This window comes from Lissotriton vulgaris, chromosome 1_2, assembly GCF_964263255.1.
Source record: "Lissotriton vulgaris chromosome 1_2, aLisVul1.2, whole genome shotgun sequence".
Taxonomy (NCBI): Eukaryota; Metazoa; Chordata; class Amphibia; order Caudata; family Salamandridae; genus Lissotriton; species Lissotriton vulgaris.
In genome coordinates this window covers 335,255,275-335,270,022 of record NC_141686.1, presented here as the reverse complement: position 1 = coordinate 335,270,022, position 14,748 = coordinate 335,255,275, and the positions used below count along the sequence as shown (strand labels likewise).

The window sequence follows — 14,748 nt, the reverse complement described above, 5'->3', positions numbered from 1 at the left end:
GCTCTCTTTGTGGAAGTTGCTTTTAGGGGCGGTCTTAGTAGCCAGATCATTTAGCAGTGATTCTGTGTATTGCATCCAATGAGAGATGTGCCCGGCTGCGTTTGGTTTTTGAATGTTGTACCTTTGAAGGGCAGTTTCGGCCAAAGTGGTTATGTTGGTTGGGGTACATTTGATTCTTTTTCGATTGATTGAGTAGATCTCTCCCAGCGTTTTATCTGGCCTGATTGCTAATGACGTCTTGGATGCTATATGGCATTCCTGAGGACGATGGTCGCTTTCGCCCTAGTCCCCCACTCTGAACCCCAGGATATGTGGAAATAATGCGAGGCTGATAAATGTATAGTCCAAGATGGAAGTGGCAGAATGTGATTAAAATGTTTCTACTGGAGGGGAATCCGTCATAAATCTTCCATTTAGTGCCCAAAGATTTTGGTGTTCTAGGTCTTGTAGTAGGGTGTTGTTTTGGCGCTTGCCCCTGTTTAGAGGAGAACTTTGTGCTGGTATACTGTAAGTTGTGATTAGAGCCAGAACCTCCTCTTCTGATGACGAGCCGAGTACGTTTTGGTGAAAGTCCCCTGTCAGGATAACGAGTGGATTTTCAATTTGAGTGACATACTCCGCCAGTTGGTTCGAGATTTTGTTTGAATCTTTAGCTCTGTTTTGGGGTGGACATATGCGTTGACAAGGCATAACTCTGCTTCCTTGTTGCCAAGCTGTAGCTTTATCTTTACTGTTAGGGTTGAGGATGTCGATGAATCCATTAGGAAAGCCAAAGTTATTGTTGTGGTAGATATATATGCAGCCAGGCCTACTGACTGGTGTCCAAATATTTTTATATTTCTGACCGCTGCTGTTGTGTAGCAGGCAAAGCCCGGGATGTATTTTGTGCTTGTCAGCCAGGTTTCTTGCAGCATTATTATACCAAATAGGGAGATGGACTTTAGAAAGTCCGGGTCGTCCATTTTTGAGGATAGGCCATTTATATTCCAAGAGCAAATACCTATCTATGGCGCCCTTCCTCTTTTGTCTTTGCTGGTTTGTTGGTGGTGTCAGACCTCTTCAGGACATATGAAGATTGTTCGAGACAAAGTTTCTCTTGCTGGTGCATGGTTTTGGTGTAGTGCCTCCTTTGTGCTGGCTTCTGCCTGTTCCCTGGTGCTGTGTATGTTCATATCTGGCGTGCTACCTCGATGTAGCTTGGTGGTGGTAAAGGTACGGGTCAGATGGCCCTTTAAAGCTGGGGTACGCCTGCCCATTGTCGGCGCTGACTCGGAACCTGTTGTCTCCATCGGCCTGTCTGTTGATCACTGCCAGGGGCTATTTTCCCTTGTTTTGGGTGAGCATCCCAGGGCGCCCCTGAGTACACTAAAGGTGTTTGCCTTGTGTGTCTCTGATTCTGGGCTGGTTCTCCTCAGGAGAGGCGAGGGATAGGCTGGTCTTTGTAGAGGGACCAGCTTAACGCCCCAGGTCTTGAATTGCTCTGCTACAGCTGCAATCAGGTCTGCGACATTACTAGAGGACCAGGTTGTCCTCGTCGCCTCTTGACTGTTTGGGTTTGGAACAGGCAGGAATTCAACAGAGATTAGGTCCTTGGTACTTATCACCCCTAGATTTGGGATGCATTCCATTAGTTTGAGAGTGTTGCCTCGTTTCAGCAGGTCCTGCTGCCCTTGTGATGTGTATTCCGGGTAGAAGATCAGAATCTCAGTTGATTGCTGATTGCTTCCTTCCGCCTGCTGTTTCATTGAAGTTTGATATGCTCGAACTGCTGCTCCGTGACCAGACTGAGCTTCGTGAATTACCAGGTGTTTGCTATCGCCTGGCACGTTGGAGGTATGTCTTGTTACTTTAGTTGATGTTAGTTGCTTTGTTGCAGTTCGCTTCTCTAGTGGCCCTTTTGCCTGTGGGTAGTCAGTTTGGCTAGGAGCAGAATGGATAGTCGTGGTCACTGTGACTCTAGTTTGTTCTTCATAGTTTGGGCTTGGCGTAAGGCCAGTGCCTCTTTCCTTAGCCCCCTCCCTGGGGTTTGACAGAGGTGATTTCTTGCTTGTGGCTGTTGTTGGTGTGGCTTGGTTGGTGGACTCGTCACGAATGTCCCTTTGGTAAGGGGGCTCCCCATTTAGCCATGGTGAGTCTGCCGCTTGGCAGTCGGGGACCGGCTCTTGGTTTTTCATGGTCCCGATGGGCTGTATAAGCTAGTTGGTCATTGATGCCGCTGTTCTGTGTACATCTATTTGTCCTGTTGGGTTTGTTGCCAATTGAACTTGAGGCCCTTGTCCTTCTTGGTTCAGCCGAATGCTGTTTAAGTTTTGCTGCTGGATTGGGCCGATGGGCACATCAATTTCCCCTTCTGTGGGATGGACGTTGTTTGTGTTGACCGAGCGTGTTTGGTTTGTGGCAAAGAAGAATTTTGTTGTGGCTGTGTTAGGTTTTTGCTTGCGCCCTTATCATTTTTGTTGGCGCTGTTGTTTGGCGTTGAGTTTTTTCGGGGACTCCAAACCCGACTGGGTTGGCTCCTCATTTCGGGGGCCTTCTGGACGGTTCAGTTTGTACCTGGTGTTTTGCTACTGGTGTCTCCCTCTTCAGATTTGTAGGGGCCCGTTTCTTTAATTGCGTTGCCTCTTTGTAGGTTCTTTATATCGCCTATTAGGTCAGTGAGCATTGAAAGCAATGTGGCTAGTTTGTCTACTGCCTGGCTACAGTTACTTAGGTAGGTGTTTGTCTGTGCTCTCAGTATCAGATTGTTCAGGTTGCCCAACTTGTCGTTGATGCCGGCTGTAAAGACTGCCAGTGTGTTAAGAAGATTAAGTTGTAGCTCCATTTTATTTGATTGGTATTGCAGGGCGTCTACTGCTAGCTGAATTGTGTTTAGTAGTAAGATCCAAGTTCCGGTGTTATGTTCTTTACCCCGCTCTTTCTCGTTGGAGATGTGGTGGAGTTGTTGGTGTTGTTGGCTGCGGTAGGTGGATTGAGGGAGAGGCGGTCTTTGAGGGAGTCTTTAAGATCTGGTGTGTAAGTTGCAAGCATATCTTCCCATTCTTGTGTATTAAGGGAGGACACTGTTGCCCTGCCTTCAACTTTCCGGCTGGAGTTGTGAAGACTGGGTGCCTCCCTGCCCGAGGAGCTTGATGCTAAGCCAAGGTTTTCCAGGTCTGTAGGTGAAGAAGAGCCTGCAGCTGTTGGATGGAACTTAATGGGTGTGCTGTGGCTGTGGCTTGTGGATAGTAAACCCGGCTCTGTGTTAGATTGTTTATCCCTGGGGATAGCCGGTGTTGGTATGTGTGTTGGTGTTATTGCCTAGAGGCCATCCCCAGGATCCTCTTTACTTGAACAGCTTTCCAATTTGTCTGGGTTTTCGACTACTTTTGGTTCTAGAGTAGGTTTTGGGTTGAATTTGGACTCAACCGGTGGGGGCCGTGTGCCGTTGCCCTCGCTGCCTAGAGCCCAGCCGGCTGAGTGGATGGGTGATGATTGCTGTTTGGAAGTTGAATCTGGGTGCTTTCCTCTTGCTGTTGATGTCTCCAGGATCTCAAGTGATGTACTTGCACTTATGTTCCTGTACTTAAGGGTGCCACATTGGTAAAGGTCGGCCTTGGAGTTCTCTGGGGCCATGGTGCTTGTGACCGTTTCGCACGATGGTGGTGATAAGCATGTTTGCCTCAGTGGTGAAAGGAGCGGTGGGGATTGCAACCCATGTAAGTGTTTGTTGCTCGAGAAAATAGCTGAGCCCGCATCTTTTAAGAATGCGAACTTTGTGTATATTTTGGGTTGGTGAAGCTTTTTTTCAATTTGTGATTCTTTTGTTGGTGTTTCTTGAAACAAGGCAGTTAGTGATCCCTTTTTTGTTTTGGTGTTAATCACACCAGGTGCCTGCTCATTTAAGGAGAGATTCGGCTCCATGCCGGTGGGGGAGCTTGGATTTGTTTTGTCCTTTTCCTTGTTTCCCTTCCCGTTTTCCGTTTTTGCTTTTGCTTTTTGCTTTTGCTTTGGTTCCGGAGAGGCCCTGGCCCTTCCTTAATCATGCCGTTAGTGGGCCCCAGGCCACTGGTTAAGCTCAAAGCTTCCTCTGCGTGAAGAGGCTTTACCTCTTCCGCTCTTTCCCTGTCCCTCGGCTCTCCGAGTCTCCGAGTCCCCCCCCAGAGTCCGACGCTGTCTGCGGTGAAGGTGGAGGTGAAGGCTGTTAATTGGAGGAAGGAGCAATTGAGACCTAGCCCCTACTCCTTTAACCTGGCACCTGACAGGGGTCGTATACACTGGGGGAAGAGGCACCGGCTATCGAGGAGTGTGGCCTCGCAGTCCCTCGGTGTTGCCCTCCGTCAGACAGCCGAAGTCCGGATGACACCCGTGGACCGCGGGGTGGTGGTGCAGTGCAAAGTTCAGGGCTCGAACCCTCAGCAGTCCCAAGTCGCCTCCAGATCAGGCTCGGGCTTGTGGGCAAAGAAAGCGCTGTAAGCAGCACCCCCCACTGCGGCTGGTGAAAGGTAGAGTGGGTGGAGGGGGAGGCTGGCTGGCTGGCTGGCTGCGAGGGGACCGCTGGTCAATCGAACCTGGTCAGACTGCCTGTCAGTCGGCACCCCGGGCTCTTACTTCGCGGCCACCTCTATCGGCAGCCGCACTCGCGTCTCGCCACCCCCCAATACCTTGGTCCTTATGCTGTTCGCTGTGCCCCGTTCTCGTTGGTGAGTTGCCTGTGTTCGCAAACTCACTTTCGTCCTCCTTAGTTCCTCCTTTCTGCCGGGCGGGCGGATGGGTGGGCGGTGCAGTGCGTTTTCAGCAATTGCTGTGGGTTCCGGGCTGAGGGGTCCCGGGCCGTGAGGGAAGCCCGATGTTCCGTTAGTGAGCTCCCAGGCAACAGCAGCGGCAAGCAGCCACTTTGCCTCGCCTGCTCCAGCTGCTCTCTCGCCTCGCGAGCTGCTCTCGCCTCGCCTCGCCTGCTCGCCTGCTCGTCACTTGTCACTCGTCACTGCTTACTGGTCACAATAGATCAGGCAAAATTAGAAAAAGTTCTTGCTGTGGTTGACAATAGCATTAGTACACTGTCTTCAAGCATTTACACCCTGGATAATATTTTTTCATCTGTTATTGATATTGTTCAGAATTATGTATCTGTGTTGTATCACTGTCAAAATCAATCGAGATCAGTAATGCAGTTTGCATGGATGTTACAGACTCTCAAAATGGGAAAAATTCCATGGGATTATTTAAATGCTACCTTTTAATTTGACTGATAAACAGTGATTTATGTCTATTAAAGATGCTATACACACGCTATTACACATTGAACAGTTGGAGCCCTAGCCATTCTCTCTGGCGGAGACTGACTCGACTGTTTGATTAATTCATGGGGTCATATCTCGTTGTTTCAATTTAAATCATGTATGCAACATTTTCCGAACTGTAGTTTGTTTCTCCATGAGGTATGGTCCCTTCCTTTCACTTACAGATGTCAGCGGGACGAGAAGGTCATTTTCCTAACATGTGGGACTCCGATTCTACAGTAGGACATTCCCTTGTTTGCAAACATGTTAAGTTGCACGGTGCTTGTAATGTATCTGCTCCTAATCTTGCTTGTTTATTTAAAGGAACTCCTGTCCCATCAATAATTCCTGCTTTTACATTGCTTACAAATGGCAGTTAACTTATTCTGAATAACCATGACTGCTGTGGTTTACGGGCAGGGAGCCCATATTTAGTAACAGTTACACAATGGTTACTTATTGTAGCATTGTGCTTTTTCCACCCCCGCATTGGAAAGTAGATAGTTCAGTTTGGCCTTCCATTCCTACTTTGAAAACAGATATCAACGAATTGAGCAGGCTTAAAGTGCTATTGTTCCAACAGAAAGTGTCCTCACTTCAGCTCGAGAGACGTTCAAGTTGCAGGTGGCTAGGACATCTAGCGAAATTCAGTTGCTACTGAACACTAACCTTCCACTTCACTTTGGAGAGCTTATACATCAAATATTTAATGCCTCTGACACCAAATGCCTTGCTCATTTTTTAGGCATGTGGGATCCGACCTTGTGACTACTTTTAAGACGATATTTGGAGTAATACCAGCTTTTATTCCTTCTATCTTTTCCAGTGTCTTTGAAGGGTTTCCCTGGTTACTGGCGCTTGTAGGTGGAATACTGATCCTTTTTTTTCTGCTACGCAATGGCTGCTCATCTTGTGGTAATCCTCAGACCAGGCCGTCTCTGAAGTGGGGTCGACATGTTTTGTGCCCAATTGTTCCAGAGGAATCGGTTGGCACTTCCTCAGGAATAAAGTGAAAATTTGAGTGCTCAATTAGAATAATGGGACGGGTGAAAAGACAGGCTCCAAGACTTTCTCTTCTTCTTTAATCCACAGACCAGGCCAATTGCAACTGTATCGTGGCTGAATGCAGCAACATTTTTGATGCTTGTCATTAGCGAAACATAGCGTGAGTTATGGGTTGACATTTCGCTTTCCCTACTTCACCTGTGTGCAACCCGTGTTCTACTGTCAGATGTGCCCTTTCAATTTGGCTTTGGATTTATGCCTCTCCAGTACTTCATGTACAGTCCTGGATTTTCACCAGTAAATGGGTCTCTTAGAGGTCCATGAGTGGGCTTGTTCTGGGAATGCAGCATGACGCTGCACATGTGATCTTTGCTGAATGGAATATCTGTGCGGCTACGCAGAACCTCCTACAACGAAGTTACATTTAATATCATGCAAGTTGTCCAGATATGCTCTTGAAAGCATCACAGTACGAAGAGCATGTCTGTTCCTTCGACATACTTAATGGTATGGCCTCCCTTTTTTCTACTAACGATAGGGATGGCCTTTTGGAATGAATTGCACTCTTAAGTTCACGTACTTTTATGGATTTTCCACATTTTTCGTATACATTTTTTAACAAACTTTTTTTTCTTCCCACAATCTGTTTTTTTCAAGTGCTTCTGGACTCTGCTTCACTTTGAACTCTGTTTTAGTCTTTTGTCTATATACTAAGACCTTACCAGGGGGAGAGTGTTATATTACTAGTACTAGGGTGCCACCGCACCCTAGTACGGCGCCTCAGCAACGTCGGAATCCAGGACAAGGCGCTGGAGTGGATCACCTCCTTCCTCGACGGGAGAACACAGAGAGTCCGCCTACCACCGTACAAGTCAGAGGCCACCGAAGTCATCTGCGGCGTCCCCCAAGGATCATCTCTGAGCCCCACCCTCTTCAACGTCTACATGAGCCCCCTCGCGGCCATCGAACGCAAACACAACCTCAGCATAATCTCCTACGCCGACGACACCCAGCTGATCCTCTCCCTGACCAACGACCCCGCCGCCGCCAGAGCCAACCTGCACGAAGGGATGAAAGAGGTAGCCGAGTGGATGACGACCAGCCGCCTGAAACTGAACTCGGACAAGACGGAGGTCCTCATCCTGGGCTCCTCTCCCTCCGCCTGGGACGACTCCTGGTGGCCTCCCGCCCTGGGCACCGCACCCAAACCGACAGACCATGCACGCAACCTGGGCTTCATCCTGGACTCCTCCCTCTCCATGACCAGGCAAGTCAACAACGTCTCCTCGGCATGCTTCAACATCCTACGCATGCTACGGAAGATCTTCTGGTGGATCCCCACCGAGACCAGGAAGACCGTCACCCAGGCCCTCGTCACCAGCCGACTGGACTACGGCAACGCCCTCTACGCCGGGACCACCGCCAAGCTCCAGAAGAGACTCCAGCGGATCCAGAACGCCTCAGCCAGACTCATCCTCGACATCCCACGAACCAGCCACATCTCCGGACATCTGCGAGACCTTCACTGGCTCCCCGTCAACAAAAGAATCACCTTCCGCCTCCTCACCCACGCACACAAAGCCCTACACGACCAAGGCCCGAGCTACCTCAACAGCCGAGTCAACTTCTACGCTCCCAAACGCCACCTCCGATCAGCCAACCACGCCCTCGCCGCCGTCCCCCGCATCCGAAGAGCGACTACAGGAGGAAGGTCCTTCTCCCACCTGGCCGCCAAGACCTGGAACTCCCTCCCGACCGACCTGCGCCTGACCCAAGACCACCTCTCCTTCAGGAAGAAGCTGAAGACCTGGCTGTTCGAGCAGTAGCGGCTCCCCCCCCCCCAGCGCCTTGAGACCCCACGGGTATGTAGCGCGCTTTATAAGTGTCACTGATTGATTGATTGATTGATTAGCATGAGCTCTGCTGCGATAATGCTGCTTTTGCGCACATTACTACATGACTTTAATATGCAAGACTCTGTTTGTGCATTTCACATGAGAACTGTCTGCTTTCTGCATTTTCTGCTGTTCCTGGAGTTAATTCTGAACACGCTGTGCAATGTCGATAAACCTGCCCCTTATTATTCTGTTCTGTTCAGCCCCTAGCACCTAGACAAAACATACTAAACACAGCTACACTGCTGGTGGGCTTGTGCTTTGATATTACGGGGTTGCATGTTGTTCACACACATTTGGAGGGAAACCTTTCTGTGGAGAAGAGCTATGCTGTTCCTATGATATACAGCTACCATCTAGGCTCTAAGTTATGGAGTCTGCTGACAAAGCCCAGAGATCTTCCTTTATATAATACACCTCAACTTACCAAGGGGAGGGTGGTTAGGCCTTATAGTCCTTTTTCCACTGTCTGTATATGATGACATCCTCCTTCATATTCTATGGTATTGTAACAAAGCAAACTGTGTTAGGTTTATGCATTTTACTGCTGGTAGTGGCTCATATGCTGCATTATAGAGCACAATAGTTAAAATAAACATTTTGAACTATACAGTGACTCTGACAATCCTAATTGTGGACAAGTGCGAGTGAGTGAGCAAAAGGGAATGTCTTGCTACCGAGATTCCTGAGGGAGTCGGAGTGTTGTGTTCTGGGTTGTCTAATCATTTGTAGCTTCGAGATTATGTAGGAGAACGAAAGAGACAATATAGCTATTCGGTTTTGGGATTTTGGGTACTAAGGTGGTAGGAAGGTACAACTCCTATACACTGAGGTCCTGTTTTCCTGGGCATAGTTCTGTGTATGTGCAGAATCCCTGCAATACCTGCACTGGCTCCATTTCGGCAGGCTAGCACCAATCTAGGCACCATTGCACCATGGGCAAGGGTGCCTTCCATTGACGGCAGGATTGTTTTTGTGCAGGAAGGTCACTTTCCTGTATAAAGGCAATCCTACAAGGAGTTTCCCTTTTTCTATGTGTGCTACAGATTACAGCATGCATGGAAAGAGGGAAAAGAACAGGGAGAAATTACGTTATTTCTCCTCGTTGTGCCTCACCTCGAGTGAAGTACCGATTTGGCACTTCACTGGGTTTACATCACTTTGTAAGTCTGGGGCAGGTGTCAAATGCCACGTGCGTTGCATGGGAATACCCACTGCAAGGACCATGAAACGCCACCAAGGCTCAGTTTAAGGCAAAGCAGAGATTAGCGCTGCATTGCCTTACTCATGATTTATGAGGCCACTCAGAGGCACTCAGGGTGGCTTTACGTCACCTCATAAATCATTGTGTGAACCCTGGGTCACACACCTACCACTTGATGTGGTGCAAAAGCGATGGAGGGATGTCATAAATGAACACCTAATTGTTTTCCACTTCTTGACACAATTGGTGCTAACATTTGGTTGTTGCTACCCATTTGAAAAGGACAGCAGTATTCCTCAGTTTTCACAGGTCCCCCTTGCTATCAGCAGTAAGGTGCCCCCTTCCATGTTACTAGATCTCAGAGTGAGACTAGCAGCTCGTGGGCTTATAGGTGCTGGTTGGCGATGAGTTGGTGAATGGCGGGAGGAAGTGAAGGTTATACTGGGTGAAGTTGAGGCCTGGCACTGGTGGCTCTTTCAATAGAGGCCATGACAGTCTTTCAACAACTCTGGCCAGCACAATCAACCATCTTTAGACCCTTCATCTTTGCTTTTGCCTACTCAGAACTTTTTGGATTGGACGTTTAATGTGACAGAGGGACAGCTTTCTTTTTTTTTCACAATTCTTTATTGGAAGATTAAAACAAAACAGTGTATAAGGGAAAGAAGGTTCAGGGAACAATAGGTTCTATATGTGAAACAGTAATACTGTACAAAAAAACCACAGTGCAAGATAAAACAGAGTGCTAGGCACAAAGCATGTGATGTTCCCACAAGGCAGGGGTCCTTGAAAGGCACAAAATGGCAATTTCTGGGAGGGCAAGTAGGTCCACATCTGTACACAAATTAGTCAACGGGGTGAGGGGGGGGCAGAAAAGTGTAACATGACACATATAAAAATTAAAGTTAAAGCAAACTGGAAATCCCTACTCGCAACTACATGCCCAGGTGGGGGGGTGGGAGAGGGTCAGCTTTCTTACAGTGTCCAAAGATTGAATCGCAGATTGCGGGCTGGCTCTGCTGAAGACCTCCAACTGCTAGAAAAGGTTCTATAATCAAGAGTAAAACCTTTTAGCACGCACAACCATCTAACTGGGCTAGTTTGCTGTTCTTCCTTCAAAGGTGTCCAGATTCGGCTCAACCGCCTCGAGAGACTTTGTCACTTCTCACATTTTTGCCGTTATTCTATAGTGGAGTTGTACCATTTCAGATTTCAGTCTGTGGAAGAGAGCTCCAGATGACAGAGTGCCGAATCGTTCTTATTCCTTAAATTCTGAGCTCTGAGGAAGAGGTCTTCATGTTGACAGTTATTGCTAAGTCAGGAGGAGGATAGACACTTCCCTCAACATTAAATGTTGTCACCTCTAATGCCAACATCCTGGCTCATGTGTCACTTACATGAGGTTCCTTGTCTCCACCCCTTTTTACAGAATTTTTTTCTGTTACAGTTCTCTGTTTACTTTATAGTGTTTGGCATATACGTAACAATATATTTCTTCAGTACTACCCTGTTCTGCCGGCTGCTAACCTGTGAAGTTATTTATTTATAATCTGTATTGCTATTTGACTAGTTCAAACATACCACATGCAGGATCTCTGAGTAAAAACTCAGGGGCATATTATCGAGCAGGGCGTTAAAACTGTTGCTGTGTTAGCGGCAGGAAACTGTGCTAACGCGGTGATAATGGGCTTGATCATACGCCCTGGATAATTCCAATAGAAGCCCATGTTAACACCAGAACATGGGGTTCTATTGGTATTCACAAGGCCAAATTATCAAGCCCATTATCGCCGCTTTAGCAGTAGTTTTCTGCCGCTAAAACAACGCTAATATTAACGCCCTGCTTGATATTATGCCCCTTAATGCTTTTGCTCTGAAACCAGTTTATCTTTGTGGTTCCCCTCACTGCTGGAGGCAAGTCACAGCTCACATCAATACTGAGGCCACTCTCAGACCTAACACCTAACTTATCACTTCTGCTCCCTGCAGCCATGTGGTTAGCTGGGGTGTAAACAACATGGGATGGTCAAAAAGGCGATGAGATTAGGTGTCTCCTATAAAATATCTCTATAAAGTCAGTGGTGCAGATTTACGAGCCCTTTTGCATCACTCTTGTACCATGCAACGTGGTGCAAGAAAGACACACTTAAAAATTAGATTTGTGAAGCCATGCACGGGAAAATTAGTGGCTTCATGAATTTAGAGTAGTGCAACGCACAAATCCCTTTGTTGCATTACTCTGCACCAGGGAGGTATTTCCATGGATGTTACGTGGGTGTTCACATGCAACATCAATGGAATTTAAGGAATTACCAGATTTCCCAGAAGTGGTAGACCTGGGAATGTTCCAAAAACCTACTTCTTTCCAGGTGAGGAGTAACTAGGAGAATTATTTCTGTCTCCTCTGTTTTCCCTTTTCTATGTGAGCTGCATTTTGCACCACACATAGGAATATGGATTGTTTTTGTTCAGGAAGGTGCTAATATCTGCACAAAAACAATCCTAATTGCAATGGAGGGACCCTTGCACCACTTTGCAAGGGTGCATGTGTTGGCACTAGGCAGCCTATTGTGCATCAGCACTAGGGAAGGAAAGGAATGAACTTCATTGGGATAAATAGAGTGTGTTCATTCCCTTTCTCTATGATGCAGTGCAGAACAGCAGGATTTCTTGCTGAACTGCCTCGCTTGGCCATAAAATGAGTCATTGTGTCTAAGGTTAGTTCTACTCTCAGAAGGTTGAAAGCTGGGGGGCTCGCCAGAGTTTGTTTTGCATCAGGATGTTGGTTAGATTTGAACGGTCTGGTTTGTTGATGCATAAGAGTTGTAAGTACTACAGGAGACTGATCCACCTCCTGCTTACATTAAACTCACCATTTTACATTGTGCTGGATCCGCGACATGCAACCCATGTATGTAACATTTTCAAATACATTTGAAAAAAGTTGAAAAAGCATCTGGTGTGGACTTAATATAGTCTGAAATTCCTGTGACCCATCCACCTCTGGTGCCCTGAGGAAAAGCTACAATCACTTGACTTGAGCATCAACGTCCTGAGGGAACAGATGGTCCACTCCAGAACAGGACTAGAATGACTTGTGCCGGGATCCCATCCTGGACAGCGTCCTCTGCAGGGCTTGCTTCACCTCCCTGTTCCTCAGACAGTAGATCATTGGGTTCAGGAAAGGGACTACCACAGCATAAAACACTGCCACCACCTTGTTCATATCAAATGATGGGAGAGACGTCACCCGGATATACATGAAGCTCAAACTCCCGTAGAAGACGAAGACTACGGTCAGATGGGAAACACAGGTGGAGAAGGCCTTCCTCCTCCCAAGGGCCGATGGGATCCTTGAGACCGTCAGGACAATTTGAGAATAGGAGCCTCCAATCAGAAGTAGAGAGCTCACCAGGATCACTGCTGAAACTGCAAAGTCCGCAATCTCGTTGATGTATATCTCGGAGCAGGACAGTCGCAGTAGCGGTGAGAAGTCACAGAAGAAGTGGTTGATGATGTTGGAGCCACAGAACCTTAGCCGGGTCAAGAGGAGGATGGGCAGAACTGGAGTCAAAAATCCCACAACCCATGCTGTGGATGCAAGCTGCACGCAAGCACGCCAGCTCATGACTTCAATGTAGCGCAGTGGATGACATATCGCTATGTAGCGGTCATATGCCATCACTGCCAAGAGAAGGCACTCTGTGCCCCCCAGGAAGGTGAAGAAATGCAGCTGTGTGAGGCAGGCAGCATAGGAGATGGACCTTTTGTTGAGCAGGAAGCTGGCCAGCATCTTGGGCACAGTAATGGAGGTGTACCAGACCTCCAGGAAGGAGACATTTCCCAGGAAGAAGTACATTGGAGTGTGGAGGTGACCATCCACAGTCAGAAGCATGATGATCACAAGGTTTTCTAGGATCGCGGATATGTAGATGAGCAGGAAAACTGCAAACAGTAGGACCTGAACCTCTGAACTGCTTGGGAAGCCTAGCAAGATGAAGACACTGATAGTTGTGTTATTCATTCTGGCTGAAAGAGTGTTATCTGAGGGGAGAAATAAAATGCACACTATGAGACACCACACGCCTACCTCAACCGCACCCTCGCTTACACTGTCAATGCTTTTCTGCTAAGTTGGAAGACAACAGCAATGGTTCATTGAGGTATTCTTGAAAGATTATTAGTCAAGATTCATTGAATGTGTCACCGTCATTTGCAATGTTTAGAGACAATATCAGATCTGTAAACAATGACAAATGCCATTTGACAAATATATGTTTGTGATATTTAATTTGTCAGTGACAAAGTCCTTAGTGCACTATCTATCCTCATGTACTGCTTGCACACTTCCATTTTCCCTCCATCATACAACCAATCCTCCCAAGCCTCGTATAAAGATTGAGTGCATCTGTTGTTCCACGATTCAATCAATCAATCAATCAGTAGATTTGCACAGGCTTCTTGTCACCCGTGAGGGTAACCAGGCTAGATTAGACACTGAATGTCCCTGTGTTCTAATGCACACAAGGGACCAGGTGTGCAATGCCCTTAGGGCTAAATGGGCTTCAGCCCCACCCCCCCCCCCCAGTCGTGTGTCTGAGCCCGGGCTCCTGCAGCTCGAGCTGCGTTGGGCTCGGCTGGGCAGTGTCTGGAGTCTTATCTCCGGCACACCCAGGTTTTTCACAGATCTTTGAAGACCACTTGCATTTTTACATACCTTTGTAAACTGTTTACTGAGGCTTAGTTTTGTTTCTGGTTCCAGTACCACCTGGGCCCCACTCTGCCAATTCCTTACATTTGTATTTCACATGTACTGCCTTAGTGTGAAATGCATTTCATGAAAAGGAATATAACGTAGGGTGGCAAAAAGAAAAATGCCAGACATGTGATGTTTAAAGAGCCTTTAAAGGCCTCATCTTGACACTAAATAGGGTTATACATAAAAAGTATGTATTCATTATTAATGTGACTTTTCTGTCTTTGTTCCTTTTAATTATCAAACACAGATCATTCAGGCATCCCTAGAACACAATTAAAAGGGCTTTCTATTCATATTTGCTGTTTGAAGTATGCACAAATAAGTGCTGAAAGTACAGCTTTAGGTGACTGCTTATTTTAATACCGTCTTGGACATCAAAATAATGAGCTGGCAACCCTAATCACAAGACTGGAGGTTTGTTGCAGGATCAGACATTATTTATTTCCTTCAACCTCCATCCCTGATTAATGCCTTAATAGCAACAGTTTAACTTATATCTGAAACCCTACACCACCATCAGTGACATGCTGATTTACTTAAAGTGTCTGGGAATGCACCCCGCATTCAGACAACTCACTCCTCATTCTCGCCCTTCACTTTCACGTTCACCCTGCACTCACAAAGATC

General features: G+C 47.2%; 1 protein-coding gene across 1 annotated transcript; it reads right to left on the bottom strand.

The window, feature by feature from the left end:
- Positions 1-2,868: 2,868 nt before the first annotated feature.
- LOC147736691 (olfactory receptor 6B9-like) lies at positions 2,869-13,392 on the bottom strand. Its single transcript, XM_086952669.1, has 2 exons — positions 12,482-13,392; positions 2,869-3,124 (listed from the first exon to the last, which is right to left on the bottom strand). The coding sequence occupies exons 1-2, from the start codon at positions 13,384-13,386 to the stop codon at positions 2,869-2,871; spliced, it is 1,161 nt and encodes a 386-aa protein (XP_086808795.1). The 5' UTR covers positions 13,387-13,392.
- Between the last annotated feature and the right edge of the window lie 1,356 nt (positions 13,393-14,748).

Excerpts from the sequence above, each read along its gene's own strand:
- LOC147736691 (XM_086952669.1), bottom strand. The coding sequence starts at position 13,386 with ATGAATAACACAACTATCAGTGTCTTCATCTTGCTAGGCTTCCCAAGC. Across the intron at positions 3,125-12,481 it reads CAAGCCCTGCAGAGGACGCT|CTCCTCGGGCAGGGAGGCAC; the intron begins GTCCAGGATGGG and ends CTTAGCATCAAG.